The sequence below is a fragment of the Artibeus jamaicensis genome, unplaced genomic scaffold, assembly GCF_021234435.1.
Source record: "Artibeus jamaicensis isolate MK-2021 breed Jamaican fruit bat unplaced genomic scaffold, CSHL_Jam_final scaffold_612, whole genome shotgun sequence".
Classification (NCBI taxonomy): domain Eukaryota; kingdom Metazoa; phylum Chordata; class Mammalia; order Chiroptera; family Phyllostomidae; genus Artibeus; species Artibeus jamaicensis.
Genome location: NW_026522049.1, coordinates 7,300,885 through 7,320,709, shown reverse-complemented (window position 1 = coordinate 7,320,709; position 19,825 = coordinate 7,300,885). Strand labels below are relative to the sequence as shown.

At 40.2% G+C, this 19,825-nt stretch overlaps 1 protein-coding gene across 3 annotated transcripts in view; it reads right to left on the bottom strand.

Annotated features, from left to right (window-relative positions):
• The window catches only part of MCTP2 (multiple C2 and transmembrane domain containing 2), a 137,584-nt gene that overhangs the window by 76,209 nt on the left and 41,550 nt on the right, over nt 1-19,825 (bottom strand). For all 3 annotated transcript variants that reach the window (XM_053658865.1, XM_053658867.1, XM_037145086.2), the window contains 4 exons: nt 14,171-14,313; nt 13,337-13,413; nt 12,689-12,800; nt 8,693-8,728 (listed from right to left, as the gene is read on the bottom strand). In XM_053658865.1, coding sequence (XP_053514840.1) covers nt 8,693-8,728; nt 12,689-12,800; nt 13,337-13,413; nt 14,171-14,313 — 368 coding nt within the window. The remainder of the gene's footprint in view (nt 1-8,692; nt 8,729-12,688; nt 12,801-13,336; nt 13,414-14,170; nt 14,314-19,825) is intronic.

Here is a 19,825-nt window from a genome sequence, read left to right as displayed (position 1 = left end):
AATACAATGTACACGCGCATTTAGTTGGCGGAGTTCATTTATGTTCTCTGTTCAATAAATAAAATGGCACGAGCCTGGACCACGTTATTTGAAGGAGGAATAAATGGACTGGAGAATGTAAATGGTGCCGAGTATCATAGTAAAGCAATGAATTTCTAACACTATATATCCTCCCTGTCATCTGCTCAATATATCTTCAAGATCGTTTAGACACCAGTGTGCTCGGACACCAGTTAGTCACAATTTATCACAACAAATGGTATGTCGGTACCGTATTAATTATGTCCCAGCTTACCTCATCCAACACACGTCACTGCGCCACTCCGAACGAATGAGGTGCCCGTGCCACACCAAGCATTTGGCCGGGCATTTTATAGTCACCTTCAACATTTAAGGTGATCTACACCCCCAAACTTCATACCCATGCCACTTTCCCCTTAAAATGCACGCACACAAACACAAACACGCACACACGGCTGGAGGTGCAGAGACAGAGAATGGACGATAAGAAAAAAACTAACTTTAAAAAGAAGAGAAAACCCTCTCTCCTGGAGAACAGAAACATTCTCTCGTAACTTCTGTTTGCTGTTGGGCTGTGAACCAAAGACGCTCCATAATGAAAGTTTATGAAATAGTTAAAGTTAAGCCATTTTTTCTTTGTTAAGAACAACACATGCCCTCATGATATACAGACACATATATAAATATGTATGCGTACATGTATATATATTTATATATCTACATGCAAACATACAGGTATAGATACACTTAACAGATTTTATAGTTTATTAAGCCCATAGGCTGAAAACATCTACTTTTAAAAAGAAAATGAGATTTTGATTCATATATCCTGCTGCAACATCTTTTTTTTTTTTTCAAGTTTTTTCTTCTCCAAGTTTGACTTGCCAACCAACAAGCTAATGCATGACCTGTCCCGGGGCCATGCTTCAAAGTCCCGACAGATATATTCCTCCCTAAACACTGCAACTATTTCAAAATCCTTTTTATAAAGAAGGGAGTAATGTCCACAAGAGATCAAAGGGCATCCTACAGTCTGGCAATTGCCTGAGAAAAATGGCAGTGCTTCTATGAAATATGCCCTAAAATAATTTTGTGGCTTGGTATGTCCTAATTTCAAATTGGATGTTTATCTTGGAAAGGCTTCTATCTAACTTGTCCATAAAACAGCCCCACTTAGCTCTGTGAGCTCTGTGAAAATGGGATCCAAAGCTGGTCATTAAGGGGGCCTAGAGATAGGTTCCATATGGCGGAACAGCATGGGAGGGCGAGGCTAAGGCCTCCATCAGGCGCGGCTTGGCTGGAGCTCCTGATCTATCCATGGACACTCGTTGCATTACACCATAACATCTGGATTATTGCTTGTAATGTCCCTGGGAAATATCCACTTTCCATCAAAGCCTTTATCTATCTCGGCCGGACTTTGAACATTTTAGCATGTAGCGCAGCCATGTTTGATGTGACGGACTTACTCTTTGCCGTCCAAGATTTCTTCCCCCCTTACTAAAGGCAGGGTGGGAAAAGAGAAGTGTGCCTTGCACCATTCACAGATAGAAAAGAACATAAAACCTTTATTGTGCTTATTTCACCCTAAATATTTCTGCAAAGACTACTTACTATAAGGTTACGTCCAAATGAAGTTTCATCTGCTAGCAATGTATTCCGCAATACATGCACGGGCTTTAAAAAAAAAAAGTCTCTTAATTAATTTAACATTTCTCTTCCACCCTGGAGAGTTGCAATGAGGCTTCAGAGCAGCGTCTGGCTGGGGGCCGCATCCGGGCCATCCTGTGTGAGCTCTGATGCAGAGCCGGGCTCTCAAATTCTTTAGTGGTCTTCAAACACTCCCTTTCTCCCCACAATAAATCGACTCCTCTGCACTCACTCTGTTAGCTCAATAGCTCAGGTTTTCATGTCTGTGCCTGAGCCTGGAAGGGAAATTTGTCATCTTAATGCAGCTTGGAATGTGAAAGGAGAAAAGGAAATGACCCATCAAAGGACAAGCCCACCCCACCTGAGCTGAAACAAACACCCAGAGATAGAGCAAAGTTTCTGGGTCCTGACCCTAATTTCTCAGCAGACATAACGGATAAAATATAGTACATCAGGGTTTTGTTATGTTTCTCCTTCCTCCCCAAGGATCAGAACCTTTTACTATTTCTATGTTGATTCATTCATAGGCTCTCTCTCCCTCGGCCCCCACCTTACCAAATCCACAGCGTTCTTTGAAACAGAGTGACTTCCATCCAGAACACATGTGTTAGTTATTACTAGTGAAAACAAGGTGTGATATCTAACGTAGAAATATCCTGGACCTCATAAAAATGAAACAGCTTCCCAACCATTCATTTACTTCCGGGTCAGGAAAATTTCATAGACAAGAACTGGAAGAAAGAAGGAGGCGGGCTGGAAGTACAAGCAAGCTGAGGTGCTGCTGCTCACTTCCGACAGGGAGAGCATCTTGGGGAGTTTCTGATCTAGGAATAGACTCTCAGAGCAGCGAATGGCTTGCTGTGCCTGGGACATAGAAGGTGGAGCACAGCTTGACTGATATCATGAGGTGATTCCCTTGGGTGTAACAGAATGCCCCAAAAGTTAAAGATAAAAATTAAAAAGAGGGGCAGTGAGAAGATATTTTCACAAGATTTTTGCAGTAGAGCATACCTTGTAGGTGCCAAATACTCCATGGGTACTTTTTAAACCATCTCATTGGAAGTGCAAAATGGGTTCCAATGTTGCCAATGCATCTTATTTTGACTCTCATTCATTATGTTTTCCCTAAGTCATTGTAAGAAAGAAGGTAGTCAATGAAAACAAATGCATGGAAAAGAACGAACTTTGTAAGTAAAAAAAAAAAAAAAAAAAAAACAGGAAAGCAAGATTGCGACGATGTCAGCACGACTTAGAAGAGCTAAGGGAGATCCCTGGGTCTATAAGAGGTTTCCCTGAAATATTCCTTCCCAGCATTTTCAACATGTAAAACTACTGCTCATTGTCAACAGCTTTTACAGCGTGACATGAGAAAATCCATACATTCGTGCAGCGGGCGCCCAGAAAACCTCCCACCCACAGTGCCTTATATCATCTGAAGAGGATCTTGGAGGCATAAATTCCCCTACAACTACACAAAAATCTTCGCGTAAGAATATAAAGAAAGCCTTTTAAATTTCCCACATGGACACGGGAGATGAGATTTATATCTGTAGATGAATAACACAGTCCCAAGGCTATGAATAATCTGTGTGTACAAAGATATTAGCTATAAAAGTTTTATATTCAGTTTAATATTTTTTTAATTGTGAGGGAATATCATCACTCAGTTGTTGTAACTAAAAGTAAAAATTAAATTAAGAGACTTGAAAAATGAATAGAGTCTATAAATACCCAATGACTCTCAGGGTTTGGGACCAGAAAGATGCTTTGAATGTATTTAAAAATAAAAGAAATAAAATAAAAAGAAGGCCATGTGATACAATAAGATTTTCTGCTTTGCCCTGATCTCCAGCAGGCTCATATACAATCATGTTCATCATCTCATCTTCCTTGATTCACCTGCATCATCTGTGGGCCTTCACATCTATGTTCCACGTTTCTATGTCTCTTCTTCATTTAAAATGCTTCTGGGACTAAGTAAAGCGAGTGCAGCTCTGGGTATAAACAATTGGAGCGATCATTCCTTCTTGGGCTTCTGCAAGGACAGGGATGGGGTCTGAGCCCCCAAGTGACTTCTTCTGATTCACACCCTGGGCACCTCTTTGCCTCCCCCTGATCCCAGCCCTACCTACGATTCAGCAGTGTAGCCACTGGCCTACAAACCCCGCCCTTCTTACTCCTCTGGCTTTGCGCCCTGGTCCACCCCAGAGGTCCTCACACTTGGACATGCTTCAGACTCACCTGGGAGGCTTGCTAAGGGATTGCTGGCTCCGCCCCTGTGGAGTTTCTAATTCAAGGGGTCTGAAGTGGGGGTCAAAATTTGCACTTACAGCAAAAAAATTAGGTAGTTTAGGTATATAGGTAGACAGAGACAAACAGGTAGATAGACGTATAGGGCTGTTTTGTTATCTAGGTATGCATTTCTCCAATCCTTTGGGTTTAACCAAGAAAATGAAATGGAAAAAAGGTGCTACTATGGGTGGGTACTGAGTTAAGAATATGTGACAATGAAACAAGAACAAAGCAAACAAATAAAAAGCACTGTATTAATCGGAAAAGATTTCCAGGCCTGACGCCCTCCAGACAGCTCCTCAGAGGACCACATGTCTTGCAAAAGGCTCTTGCTAGTACCACTTCCCAGGCCTACATGGGAAGTAGGGAAGTGAGTTCATCACACAAAGAGGTGTGGTAATAGGGCATTCACTCCAAATTCTTTGACCATCCTCTTCTATTGAATTTACCCACCCCCAACATAAAACTAGCTGAATTTGTTAAAGCCACATTTGCAAAGTACCTGAGGCTGAGCCCTTAGCAAAAGGGTAACCCTCCAAACATGTTGCCTGTTAAGTGCTCAACCCCGAGTGAGCTCTTAAGTCTCTGCCAAGTGTTCAGAAGCAACATTGACACTGTCAACCTGTATGACTGAGTCAAAGGCAAAAGCAGAACCACAAAAATTTGCCAAAGATTTTCCAGGTTTCGCTCATGTGGTCGGACAGCTAACGCACAGCATCAGTCACCCCAGGGGACAGGAGCCTATCAGAGGGGTCAGAACCAACAAGAGGTGCAACATCCCCCCATTGCAAAGGGGCCTGGTCTACAAAATATTCTCAAGACCCCAAAAGCACCCTGTCACGGGATCTACAGTGCAATGAGTCTAAGGTTGGAAGACTTTATGTAAAGTAGGAAAACAAACAGAGGAAGAAGGTTCTTGTCCATGCAATGGGACAGCTCTCAGGGTTCAAGACCAACTCCACCTCTCTGAGAGGCTGCCTGCCTGCCCTACCTCCTAGATGTCAGAGAAACAAAGTGATAAGCCGAGCCAAAAAAGAAAAACAAAATGGAAAAGGGGAAAGAAGGTAGGGAAGGCATGACCTAAATTCATGCAGAACCCTCAGTGTGTAATTCATGATTCTCACACAGTAATCACAATAAAAAAAAAGTATGCAAATAAAAAAAAAAAGCTAAAAGCGAGAACTTAGCCCCTGTATTTGTTAGTGGAAGTCAACAGGAAAAGAAAACCATTCAAGGTATTGAAAATACAGGGCACCCAATGCAGAGAAACCAAACAGAATACTGAGATAACCTAAGGTAAGCAATAGGAGGAAGCTTCTAAGACTCTTAGGCTGGGGCAGGAGAGGGTCACCTCTTCTGTAAAGGTCCAGACAGTAAGCATTGAGAGTTGCAGGTCACCAGGTTTCTGTCCCAAAGATGCCACACTGCCACTGTCAGCCAGAGACAATTTATACACAAATGGGTGCAGCTGTGTTCCAATAAAACTTATTTGGGAAAATGAACCTAGGGCCAGACTTGGCCCTCAAGCTGCCGCTCCATGACCCCTGGGCCAAAGAGACAAAAACAATAAATAGTAGGGTCAAGGTCACCTGGTAGAAGCTGAAACCACAGCTGGTCTGGCTAATGGAAGATGCAAAATGCAGACACACCCACCTCCTTTGCTCTCCTCTGCTCTAGTATCCTGCCAATTCCTCCCCCTGGACAAAGCCAGCTGGAGGCCAGCTGACAGGGGACCTTGAAAACATATCTTGCAGAGATCAGCCTCTGCAACAACAGAGTTGCAGAGATAAAAGGATATGAAGCCAAACAAGTCAAGAACTGGCACCAAGAGCCAACTAATTTCATACAGAATAAGAGTTCTACTGGTATGGGGCACGTCTCCTACCTTAGGTTCGTTACATCTTTTACCTTGGATTGCTGCCCTATGACTGCCTAAAACGGGGTTGAAGAGGGGCTGTGGAAGAGTATGCACTTATCCCTGTGCAAATTAATCTAAAGAAAATCCCTAAATCGCACTGTGCAGACTCAAATAATAGCAGGTGGGAGCATGTGTGCCCACGCACATCGATTCAGATCCGAGTACACTCAGTAATTTGTCAATCCCAGTTTATCATCAAATTTTCCCCCGAGACTATGTGATGTAAAAGGAGTAACTACTGTTAAATTTTTATCTCTATTACTGTTACAGACATTACAAAGAGAGAAGTAAGGTTTAGAAACAGATCTACTCACAGCAAAGATTATATACAGCAAATACCCAAAACAAGTTATCTGGTTGAGGCCCTGTTAAATCAGAGTCTCGCTTCTTATTTTTTAAATGCTTATCACAACATCAACAAAAACGGTGGAGAAAACCTCAATGTATATTTGGAGGCAATCTCTGTATGTTGTACATTAAAATCAAGGTCAGTGCAAGAAAGAAACACTTTAGACGAGGCTCTAAAACCACTCTGCCATTCTGGGCTCCTTCCGATGACTCAAACTTACACACTTAGAAATTTAAGAAGCAAATTACCTAAATAAGGTTAAATTATCATAAGAATACAATGGAGGTGAAAAAGCCAATGATGTTTTCTAGGAAACACATTACTTGGAATTAGCAAATTTTTAGATGCTCATAGCTGAGTAATAATCTTCATGTCAAACTCCTGCTACATAATTTTAAAATATAATATGAAAATCCTAAAGAAGAAGCTTATAACTGTAGCTTCAAAATACCAAGATAGGTTGGTCAGGGTGTTTTAAGAGCTCTTATACAAGGTCAAGCATGGCATCTACAGATTTTCCAAGTGACTCATTTTCATAAGCCACTATTGAAGCAGTCTCATCTGCCTCTCCAAAACTGCAAACTCCAAGTATCAAAGAGTCAACCTACCAGTTGAAATTCTTCACCAGCATATAATTGCCTTTCTCATATAAGATCCTAAATAGCTTCCAATGAGTCTATGCATCCAAGGTTTCACTAAACACAGGTACAAGGTTTGGGCATGTATTATGACTCTCAGTCCAGTGCACTGAAGCCAAAATTCTAGAAACTACCATGCTGGGGGAAAACAAAAAACAAGAAGACAATACTCAGTGCAGTGTGGATATAAATACTGCTCTCCAGGATCCTCTGCCCCTTCCATATTTTTGATATCTTTATCCAGGCCGTCAACATGTTTTCTCTCCCTCTTCATTCCTTTGGCCATTCTTCCATAACCTCCCCTGTCCCCCGTAGGCTACAGTATTCCCCAAGCTCACAATTTTTCTTTCTAGCCTTTATGTTCTTCCACAAACTGCCAGTGCTCTTCCACAGGCCAGAGCTCCCTAACTAAAGATGGTTATTGATGTCCAGGACCAGAGTTTTAGTGCAGCAGCAGAATCAATAAACGAGAAAATACTGCTTTGTCAGGTTTCACCAAAGCATGCTGGGAAACTTTACTGCTTCAGATGGTTACAGAGACTCTTAATGTGGGAGCGCTGTGAGCTGGGCTCCCTTCTGTGGCCAGAAGTGATGTTCTTCTACCCTCTAGTGACTATAAAGGAATAAGGCAAAAGTTGCAGGGATTTCTGAGACAGCTTCGCATTTTTTATTGTCTCCTAATTTCTCCAAAGACCCAGAGTCTTGGAAACAAAGTGAATTGGTCACATAACCAAATACCTGATCATAGTTCTTTATTAGTGTTCCAAATGCAAAGGATGTACATTTTAGAAAGAGTTAGAACTTTGATGCCTTTAAATTTTTAAAAGGCAAGCTTTGTTAGAACCAGCTGGCCTGTCTTCCTAAGTGACTGGGGCTTGTCAGGTTACAAATCTCTCTCTTTCTCTCTCTCTCTTTCTCTCTCTCTCAGAGACAAACACAAACTCTTACATATTCACAAAATCTTTGTTTCAAGCCCCTTACTTTACAGAGAAGTAAACAGCTGAAGCACAGTGAGGTCAGAAATTAGAGCTGTCAAATATTAGTGCACGTGTGTGTGAGAATAAATGCATACAAAGAGATTGCTGGCTTGCCCTCCCCATGTAACCTGCAAACCCCCCACCATGTCGGTATTTCTCCTTAACAAAGCAGCCAAGCTGTTAAATTAAGGTATAATTTTTTAAAACATTTGGTTGGTTTATTTTTACACTAATTTAGACATTTAGTCACTTAAGTTACAACACGCTAGTTTAATAACCTGATTATTTATAATGCGTTTCTACCTTGGTACACAGACAAATTGGACAGCAGTAGGTATAATTGTTTCAGTAGATACTAACAATGTAAAAAATCACCAGCACTTCATGAAGAAATAGCTAAAAAAAACTCACCTAAAAAAGCAATAAATGGCTTTTTCAGAAGCTATGAAACATTTATAAAATATACCATAAAATTCTTTCAATTAATTTTTTCATTGCTCCCTCTAACACCGAAGCTAATTTCTATCTAATGGTAAATAACTTTCTAAAATACTACATCTAACTGCAATACACTCCAAATAATCTAAGCTTAATGAAGTGGAACCTTCTAACATGGCCAGTCCATATAAAATGTCACCACAAAAGCCAAGTGCAAGTTCAAACATCTGGCTGTGTCCTTATTAAATGAAATTTTAAAAGGGAGGTTGTGCCCTTATTCATAACAGCAGTAAAAGGGACTGAACACTGCCCCATGCAAAGGGTGGTTTGTATTAATCATGTATGCATCTAAAGATGAACTTTTAACCAAACGAGGTTCGAATAAAAAAACAACAACAACAATATTTACCTTGCTGGCACTTAACCGCTTCCGATTTGTCCACCGCTGAGCACGCATTGTGTCCATTGAATGGTGAAAAATGGCAAAAGGAAAGAGAGAAATAGATTCATTACCAATATAAAAATGTTATCCTATTAGTTAGGTCACACAGACTACATTCAAATGACAAACACCCAACTTTTCTCTGAAGTTACAGACAAGAAAACAGTTAAAAGCACAGAAAAATCGCATTTCTGTGGCTGTTACATCATTTTCCAACAGTGCTTTCCACAATGAAAGTACAAGGACATATAAATACTGCTCTGCCGCAGGAGTCCATTTATGTTTTGAATTGCCTTAAAACATTATAATTTTATCTCTAAAAGCAAAGGGGAAGGGTGTATTTTCACTATGCGAAATATTCAGATAGTGTCTTGAAAATATTTAAGAAATTCATGGACAATATTTAGGTTTCCATTGTATTAGATTCTAGAAAAATAATTCCAGTTACTTCCACTGATGAAACCTCAATTTTCAAAATGAGAAGAGAAACATCTGAGTCATTCCTGCACAATGAAGAAAAGAGGCTAATACAACTGAGGGAGGGGGAAAAATGTTCTGAACAGCAAGGAACTTTACTGCTGTTCTCTTTCCAGCTCTCATTTGTCATGCTAAGGCTGCTGAATTTCATTTACAATTAAAATTCTCTGCTAGCAAAATCCTCTCCTCACTTCCATCTCAGTCCAGGACAGGGAAGCTCTACTCTGGCTGGTTAACCAGCTAACTGGATGTTCAAAGTCGGATAAATTTGGGAGATTACAACTCAATTATGAATCTAATTGAGCAGACCACATTTACTATTATGCTGAGGGAAAAAAAAATACCTTCAGGCAAACGACCTACCCACCTGCCAATACATCTTTCCCATAAATTAGGGACCAGGAAATAAAGTCTTTGGGGGAAATCCACTTACATTCCCATGACCAGCAACTAGAAACATTGGTACAGAAATGACTTGAAAAGAGTCTTTATTCAAAATACTTCCCCCGATGAAACTGGGAGTTCAGCATTCAGCACGTGGCAGAGAGCTCTGGCCACTGCGTGCTGAGGTACTGAAATCGGTTCTTATTGTATTTTCCTAATAGCATATCGACAAACACATCAACCCAAAACAAACACCAAAATGAATTGCCATCTTATGCAACAGTCGCAAGGCTGTTTAGGGCCTTTAGACATATAATTCTTTCGATTTTATAACAATCCTAAAAGATACATAAAATGGATATGGAGATTAATAAAAAAATGATCACTACTGTCTGCTTACTATAAACAAAGAGCTACCATATAGAGAGTGTCTAGCCCACGCCAAGCTCTCTATAAAGTAATCTTCGTCTTCACAATTCTGTGAAATAGGGGAGCTTTTTTATCACCACTTCATTCACGAGGAGATTGTAGCTGTCGTTAAGAGTGGTAAGGTTGTTCTGTGAATTTGCCCTGAACATGCTGGAGGTGGGATTCAAACCCAGGCAGTCGGATGACAAAGCCCGTAACTCTAACTATAATCCTACTTTTGCCAAGGAAAAGAAAACAACGCCAGGTTTGTCAGCCTTCCAGCTACCGCCTTACCTTCTAACTGTATACGGCCCCCATGCACACAAGTCTGTGCTGAGGGGCAATTCAGAAATGCTTTGCACACACTAAGATTTTTGTCTGCTTGATTCTAATGTGACAAAGATTGCCTCAATGATGACAGAAAGAGATATGGGTACAAAACTGAGAATTCAAACTGCAATCTCTCCATCAGACTTGAAATGAAAATGGAAATTTATATTAAAGACATGATTCCCTATCTACAGGTCCTTGCCTCCCCAGTCTAGAGTGTGAGTTATTCCCATTTAAAAACCCAATATAAAAAGACTTAAATATTAACCGAAACTCAGTTCAAAAAGCACTCAGAGATTTCCTGCTATGTGTTATACCCAAAAGGCCCCTGATAGGCCCTATGAATTGAATAAGTAACTACACATGCCCCTTGATAAATAATTCCTTGCTGGTGCATACTTTGATCAAGTATAGACACTGGAAAATAAAACTACCAATCGGAACAAATGAGAGCAGGCAGGGTTTTCTATATTATAATACCCACATAAAATATATATAAAATAAATGTATTGCCCACTAGACCTCTGCCAGACAAAGAACAAAGAAAATGAGAAAAGTGCATGAGAAAGCACATACCCAGTCTGAAAAATCTCTCAAAAAAACAGGAAGGGAGGGCTCAGCGGCAAGGAGAGCCAAACCAAATACGAGGAAAAGCGTGGCTACTTTTAGGACTCAAAGATATTCCTTGAGATGTTTTACAAAAACAAACCCAAGCTGCATCTAATGTTAACTTCTCTGCAACTTGACATAAATTGTCTAACTAAGATAGCGCTGCTTTAAAACTCCAAATTTCAGCAACATTTCAATAGATGTTAAGCGTCACTGTTACTACTAAACATAATCCAATGTATCACAGAAAAATTCACGAGGGGAATAAATATGCAGTTATTACACAGCTTACACATGAGTATTTTCATGGGGAAATTATCCAATTTTACCAACCCCACTTGAATGTGTAAGAAATGATTAGAACATATCAGCTAGCAATTGCTCAACCATGTGGCAAATGATACTTATTTACATTGCGTGTTATTTTAACCTGGAATCCAGATCAGGTAACTGGTCGCCTACTGTTCACGTAGGTGATATGGACCTTGGTGGGATACTGGGAAGCCTAAGAGAAGCTACAGAAAATCCCTTCTTCATTAAGTTGGATGGAGAAACAAATTTATTTTCAACATCAATATAAGACATTTCACCATCAAAATATCAGCGTTGTAGAGACCTGAAGTTTCAACACTGACACTTTTTTAAGAATCGATGAAGGGTTTTATTTTTTTCAGTTATCGTCAAACAAATACCCACAAGATTTTTGCAGTAAAAATAGCAACTATTTAGATGACCCTCTGGCATTTGGAAAGTCACTGTGTAGTTTTTCTACTTCTTTAAGCCGTTTTCTGAGTTTACTAGTAAATCAGTCATGATTTTCATTGTGAAAATAAATTATAACTACAAGCAAAGATGATGTCAAAATGAAGAATATTCTCCTCTTCGACCCCAGTGACTCAATTCAAGAAGCATTATTGGAGGCCTAATTTATAAACAGGCTTCACATTTTCATGCCAGATTCTAAACATGCTGAATTTTAACACATCTTGGTTCTTTTTCTAGTAAGTCTTTTAGCTAGCTTTAAAAATACCTTTTAAATAAGTTATAATCAAAGATGCTTTTAGTTCTTATTTTAATGCTTGGGATTTAATTATATTCTCTAAATATAAAACGAGATTATTATTTGCCTTCAAATATTTGCTCGTAATAACAAAATCCCAGCCATACCATCACAAAACCCAATGCTTTGTGGATGTTATAGGAATCTTCACTAGGCTGTGCATTAACTAGAAATTTCTACACCACAGACCAGAGAACATTAAAATCTGTATCCTCCCAAAAGTACTCTCACTAGAGAACTTGGTAGCTAAAAGAAAAGACAAAGAAACTGAAATGCTTCAAATATATACTCGATCACCTTAATAATGAGCATTGCAATAAGTAAATCCTAGATACTGCTTTCCATAACTAAATAATACCCAAGGCATCTAGTACCTAAGGAAATGTAAATAAAGACCTTAACACTTAGTACAAGTATTTTTCAGATAATACATTACAAGCAAACAACAAGCAACATATATATTTTAATCACAGCAATACGATCCATACCCCTAGCAAAATAGAGAAAATTCTTAATTGATTTTCCTTCCTGGTTTCTCAAAGAGGGGACATATATAACCACAGATAAGTGCTCCAAGTCTCTAAATATTTGTTTTCCCCTCAAAACAACTGCAAAAAGATCAGTCATCTGGCAGCCCACAATCAAAGGGAAATGGGAAAGAAGGATTTCACGAGGAACACAATGGGGATACTTACATGTCTCTTGAAATCACCCTGTTTTACTACTAGGTTCAAATTCAACACAATCACTCCCATGTCATCCTCCAAACTGTTTGGATCCTCCAATTTTAAGATATGTTCAGTGGTTCTGCAAGCAAAAAAAAACCAAAAACAAATAAGGCTAACACTTATTGGCAGTACTGTGTAGACTTATAATGCATCAGAAGCCCATGGTAAAACTCTCCTACATCTGACTAAGGGTCAAGACACAAGATAAAAAAACCCAAACTTCAGAAAATAAACCAACCCTCTTCAAGGTGGAGAAATTGTTTGGCATTGCCTAATTCAACAGTTGGTTAACTGATTCTTCTCACCCACTGCCCCAAATAAAGTTTAAATACTTGTTTTTATTTTAAGTTAGATAGGTGAAGAGAACCCTGAATATTAACAAATGAGGGTACAACATTTAATACACAGTCTACAATACAGTGTGGAGGATTTACTATCTGACAAGTACATTTGGGAGCTAAAAAGCAAAAATCACTTAAAAGTCACATTTTAAAACACCCTTTCATTTATTCTGATTTTTTTCTTGTCATTTGAGGTAAACAAATGCCAGTCACCATTACCTTGAGCTCCCTCTAAAATCCACTAAGAACTACCCAAAGGTAAAAACACAATTACCTGTTCAACTCAAGATCACTGAGCATGACATACGCAGAGCCCATGAAATCAGATGTAGTTAAATCTCGATCATATACCTTAAAAGAAGCCCAGGAACACACGTTAATATGGTAAACCCAGTTTATCAAATCACTCACAAATGTAACAGGCTGAGAACTTTACACGGTACACTGCAAGAGAAATTTAGCCAAGCCGACGGGGAAAACAAGATTATTCAAACTTGTCCATTTCCCCCCCAGCACAGCCAAAACAGCAGCAGAAAAGTACTTCTAAGGCACTATGCATATGCATTCAGACGCCATGCACAGTGGACTGCTCTCTGTGGTTTAAATGGTCTCTCATTAAAATTTAGTATTTTCCACGGTGAGCAGGTCTGTCAATTAAACAGAAATTTGTTAAATATTCTATAGCAATCTCATCTTGCACGCAACTCATGCAGTCTTAACCCAGATGTTAGAGCAATTAATGCTTACAACCAGTAGCTCGAAGCTCTATTAAGTATAAAGTTATTCCTAATGAGAAAGGCTTTAGTACTGGTTGCTGCTGAACTAGCAGTAATAATTCTTCCACATTCAGTAAGTTTAAATACAATCAATGGAGAGATTGTTTTCACTCTAAGTTTCTGGAGAGGAGATCTCATGGACCTGAAAGAAATATACAATTTCAACAAAGCTTCTAAAAAGTTCTTTCCACACTAATGTTTTTAACCCAGTGCTTAAGGACAACAATGGCAAAAAAAATTAATTTGAGGAGGTTCTGTTTGAAGAAGGCAAAGACTGCTGAGAAATAAATATTTTTCAGAAAAGAGCAGCTCCAAAAGCCACCCGGGATTACCTTCACACGCAGCTTTTGATCAAGGCTTTGTATGGGCAAGACCACTATCTCATCCCAAACTGGGTTCAGGTTCTTATATATGACTTTACTTTTGTACAGCGTCTTCCCATTCAGCTTAAATTTCACGTAGGGGTCGCTTGTGCCTTTAAGAGAGACAGAGAGCAAGACAGGTTTTTCAAATATACATGAAAGCCTAAGATCTCGCCATTAAGTAAAGACCCTTTCCACACTCCTCGGGCTCAAAGCATTTCAACGTGTGCACCCAGAACAAATCTCTCCCTGGGCAGAGATTGAAGGCCCCATAGGTGGAGAGGAGAGATGTATGAAACAGTTTGGGGTAAATGACTGATTCTTCTTTGCCTTCACTGGTGGAATATAAATAGGCTCCTTGAGCTTTTTCTGTTTTGTTTCATTGTAGGTACGTCAGCACTCTATTACCCACAAAAATTCAAGAAATAAAAACCCCCCTGGTACCAGCCAACAATGTCAGGAGTCCTGGGGAGAAGCCCACCCCTCTTAAGAATGGCAGTGAATCAGTGAAAAAAGGGAAAAAAAAAAACGTTTTCAAACATTTGGCCAGATGGCTGACTCGACAGAACCCTGTACTTTAGCATATAATCATAATAAATAAATCAATCTCTGGAAGCACTGGCTCAAAAGATGGGGCGAGGGGACTAAGACTGGAACCAGGGCGCTGAGATGAGACGGACAAAGTTGCCATTCTTTGCTGCCGTCCGCACCTGCAGTAAAGCAGAGAACACTGTTTCAGCCCCGCCAGCTGAACGCCACATCAGCCAGGCCCTCAGCTGGCCTCGGGGCGGCACCCCTGACCCGCCGGCTCCTCCTGGGGTGCTTTGAAACAGACGCCAGGAGAAATGAATAAGGTCCCTCCAGCCACTATATCCAAAGCAGAAAAAAAGGGGCCAATGACAGGCCCTCCTCCACACTTTCAGATCAATGGAGAGGGAGAAAAAACTGCCTGCCAACAGAATGCATGGATTACGTGTGGTGCGTGAGGGTTACATGCATGCAAGCGTGGCATCATACTTGGGACACATAACAGCGACTGGAACACACTTGTGCATTGTTGCCTAGTGAATTATGAATAAAGAAGACACAAATGAACAGCCAGCTGATACTGCTACACAGAAAGAGAAAATCTCATGTGGGGAGGTATAATATAATTAATCACAAAACACAGAACTAGGAATAAGTACATAAATACCAACAGTCTGTTTTGTTCATTGATTTATCCTAGGTGCCTCAGACAGTGTCCAACACAGGCCCGCACTTATGTACTGAGTTGAACTCTTGATGGTAGTGTCAAGTCAAAACAGTCTGAGAATATCGAATCAAAAAGTAGTTAGGCCACTCTGTCACTAACAATGACCAGATCATTAACACCCATCATTAATTACTTGAATCTTTTACTTTAGCTCCTTTTTAGGTTCCTATGTAGCTGCAGAACTAAAAACTACTGAAAATGAAGGCAATACATTTCCTAACTATTTGCACTGAAAGCCACATCCCTGTCAAGCAAGATAGTACACATTGTTTAAAAGTCTTGGTGGATGTGCCGAGGAATAATTTTCGTGAGTCTTCCAGGATCGCAAGGCTACTAACTTTAAAAAAAATTAAACTACAAAGATACACATATCCATATTCAAATCTCACATTTTAAGTTTGGCAACATGGGGGCAAAAGCCCAGCTGTCTCTAGTTTAAACTTGGACAGACACAGACAGACAGACACACACACACACACACACACACACACACACACACATCAAGTTAAGTGGCAATTCTGAGTGGGATTATAAAAATGAGCACATCCATAGCCATTCGGTGCAATACTCACTAGTGAGCAAGCAGTCTGCCCACCACTCCCCCTTACAAGTCAGACTTTAACAATCATTCTGATATATATATATATATATAAAGTGGAGGAAAAACTATAATAAAAAGAGGCCTTTAATTAAATGAAATTGCCACTCCGGGATCAGGGCTTCATGCTTGTCAGCGTCCTCTCAAAATAAACATCTCAAAACCAGGCCTTGATACTGTCACTTTCTCACAGGCAAAGCATACTGGGTAATCCCCAGGCATCTTGACAGCTACATAATGTTCAAACTGTTTCACGGGTGAATGGCGGCAGTTGCGTGAAAGAAAATATTAATGTCTGGAATTAATAGAAAAAGGGACCAGGGTGTACAAAGCCAAACAAGGAAAGAGGGTGTCAAGTTAGCACGGCGTTAATTGTTCGGGAAAATTCGAGGAAGGGGGGAGTCCAGGGTGACTCTTCTCTCCGAGCCTAAGTGCCTCACTGTCAGCGACGTGATGTCTCAACTAGGCAGGCTCTGAAAAGAGTGCAGCGGCTCAGAAATGCAACGCCCAGATTATACAAATGGCGAGATGACACCTGAATGAGTGGACTTTAACCTTTTTCACTGGGAGCTTCAGAAACAATGAAGCTCTTTGGAATAAAGGGGTAGGGTGGTACTTGGGGAGGAGAAGAACACTGGGAGGTCAGGGACCGTGCCTCCAGGCTGGGGCTGCCACTAAATCTGCCCTGGGGACCCCACGGCATGACACAACCTCAAATTTAGAATATCAAGGCCTTCAGCATCCGTGGCCTGAGCTCCCCTGCTCTATCCCAAACACACTGGGGTTCTGCACACTCTCAGATAGATGAACAGCCGTTCATCAGTCCTACAAAAATGTCTTACCCATTTATACTCCTGACAACTTGCATGACAGTCCTCATTTCTGCTCACGCTCAGCGACACTATGGCCCGTCCAGTCTCCCTGGACTCCTCACCTGTCAGGCCTGCTAACACTGCTCACGTGCCACACACCTGCACAGGTGACAGTGCATGGCTCAGTGCCCGGCACTGGGAGGGGGGTTCGAAGGAAAATTAATCCCAGATCCTGCTCTTCTGCACCTGGCAGGCAGCAGGCAGACTGTAAATATAACCCAAGAGGTAAGTGTCAAAACAGAATTGAATTTGAAGTTATGCAAGTTCACAGTCGGGGGAGGCTGAAAGAGAGATGGGAGTTGAGATCTGAGTGAAGCTGGATGTGCAGAGAGGGACCGAGGTCCCCTGAGCAGAAGGGATTGGCACTGAAAGGGCAGGAGGGGACAGAGACCAAAGGGACAAGACGCAGGTAGTGCCAGACAAGCGTTTCAATGTATCCAGAAACGATAGATAAAAATGTAATAAAAAAAGAAGTTTAAGAGGCAGATTGGAGTCAGAGACCAAAGTGCCCTGAAATAACAGAATAAGGAGTTTCGTTTTTGTTCTGGAAGAGAGAGAGGGTGTTTTTGTTTTGTTTTGCCGTCTTTCTTTTTCGTATTTTAACAAAGGAAAGACATGCTCACAACTCGGAAAAGTATGAAATAAAAAGTAAAGTCTCTGCCCTCTTAACTTTTCCTTACCACCCCCCCCCCCGCACGCCTGTCATGTGCCAGTTTCTCGGGTGTTTTTATAGAACAAAAATATAGGAATTGCTTTTAACTCAGATGTCATCACATCACATGCACTGGACTGCATGGTTTCACTTTCTCGATTAAAGCACTTTGGTCTCCGCTCAGATCCCCGATACGGATTCATTAATTTTGGGTTTTAGTGAAACAACTGCGGAAGTTATTCTGTTAGTGTGTCTTCATTTATGTCACTAGTCCCCAGATAATGGACATTTACATCACTTCCATTTTCTTTACTAGTACAAATGGTACTACAATAAGCATCTGGTATGACTGTCTTGGGGTTCGTCAGTGGTTACATTTAAAAGGAATTTTTGACATTGGAACTGCCTGGCAAATTAATGGGTGCATGTTCTGGTTCCAACAGACAGTGTCAAATACTTCTCCTCCCCAAATCTGTCAAATGTATACTTTGACCAAGTGGAGGGAATGTATAATTTTTTACTTGTTTCTCTACATGGTCACCAACATTGGACATTATAAACCTTTTTAAAAAACCAATGTGAGGTGAAAAGTGGTATCTCCATTTTTCTCTGTTGATAGCATTTGAGTAAATCCCATTTTAGTGGCCTGCATTTCTATTCCTTTGTCAAGAGAATTCTTGTTCATAACCTTTTCCCCCCTTTTGTATGCGTTTATGGTTTATCATCTGCTTACAGATTTGAACAGGTCCATAATTAAGGCAATCAGTCACTGGCTATACATTTTTTCATAATTTGTTTACACTTATGTTATTTCTTGCAGTGAGTAAGTTTCATTTTATTTAGTCAAATTTACCAAATTATAGTCACATTTATGGCTTTGTAGTTTAACATTCTGCTTAGAAGAAATTTTCTCACTATAGGATTTTAAATTAGTTCAGCTATGTTTTCTTCCACAGATTTTGTAGAGTTTCGGTTTTTACACTTAAGCCTTTGGTCCATCTGGAATTATTTTAGTGTGTGGAGGGAAGGAAATTCAGGTTCGCTTATGGGCAGGAGAGTAAAATGATCAGAGCCAAGCTCGAGAAATATAAATCTGGCAGCAGCTTATAATTTAGAAGGCAGAAGAAACAAGCTAACGCAGGCCAACCTGGCCATTGAGATAATACAGCACCAGGACATTGAAGACAAGGAAGAAAGCTGTCCCGAGACTGTAAGAAGTAAAAACCCAGAGTTTCACAAACATGGGCTTTGGAATGTTTGTCTCAAGAGATGCTCCATGGGCTGGAAGGGTTAAGTCACAAAAACCATCGAGAAAAGCCATTTACCATTTTCTCACTTAGAACTTCTTCCAAGACCTTCATGAAAGACAGACAACAATAAAACCGCTGAAAACTTTTCTCCTCTGTATTTCGTAAGATGGTTTTAACACACAGAACACTTGACTTGGAGCACCTATGAACATAATATTAAACTCCTCCAATTCAAAGTTCCGTTTATAAAATATATGTCCAGAATTCCCTAGTTGTATGCATGGTACATAGATTTTAAATAGGTGATAAGTGAATTAATAAAGTTTGGATTAAGATGGGCATGGTGAATTTAAACAGCAGGCCTTGCTTTTAATAACTGCATTACTTGGGGCAACACCACATCCTTCTGCCTCCTGTTTTCACCTACAAGAAGGAAAATCCCAACCTGAAAGAATTACACTGAAATGGAATGAACCAGTGCACATCAATGGTAGCAGGTCCAGCTACTAACTGAGAAAGTCCCATGTTAAGAGCTACTATTTTTAGCATTACTATTCAATTCAGTTAAATAGGGGAGTGCGCATAACAATATGCATAGTACTAATTAAGTATTCACTCACTTTATTTTGGCTGACCAAGATAATATGTACTGATAATTTGTCTCTCTCATATTCCTTCTATTGCCCTCTCTAAAGGTATGAAAGTTCTATCACCTCTCTTCATCCAGTGAACTGAAAATGCCTTATTTTACACATTTCTTACAAGGATCTCACATGGCTGGGGAAATTTTCCATGCAACAATCTGAGCTGTCCTGGAAGGAAAGGGATATATAAAAACTAAAAATAACAAAGTATCCAGAACTCCTGGCTACCACTCTTCTCCAATCCTATGGTTATTCATTGAGGATTTCAGGGTACTTTGCAGGCAAAAATCTGATGAAAATAACAGGCGGCTCAGTGTGAAGGGCACACAACAACTCGAATCTGTCATCAGGAGA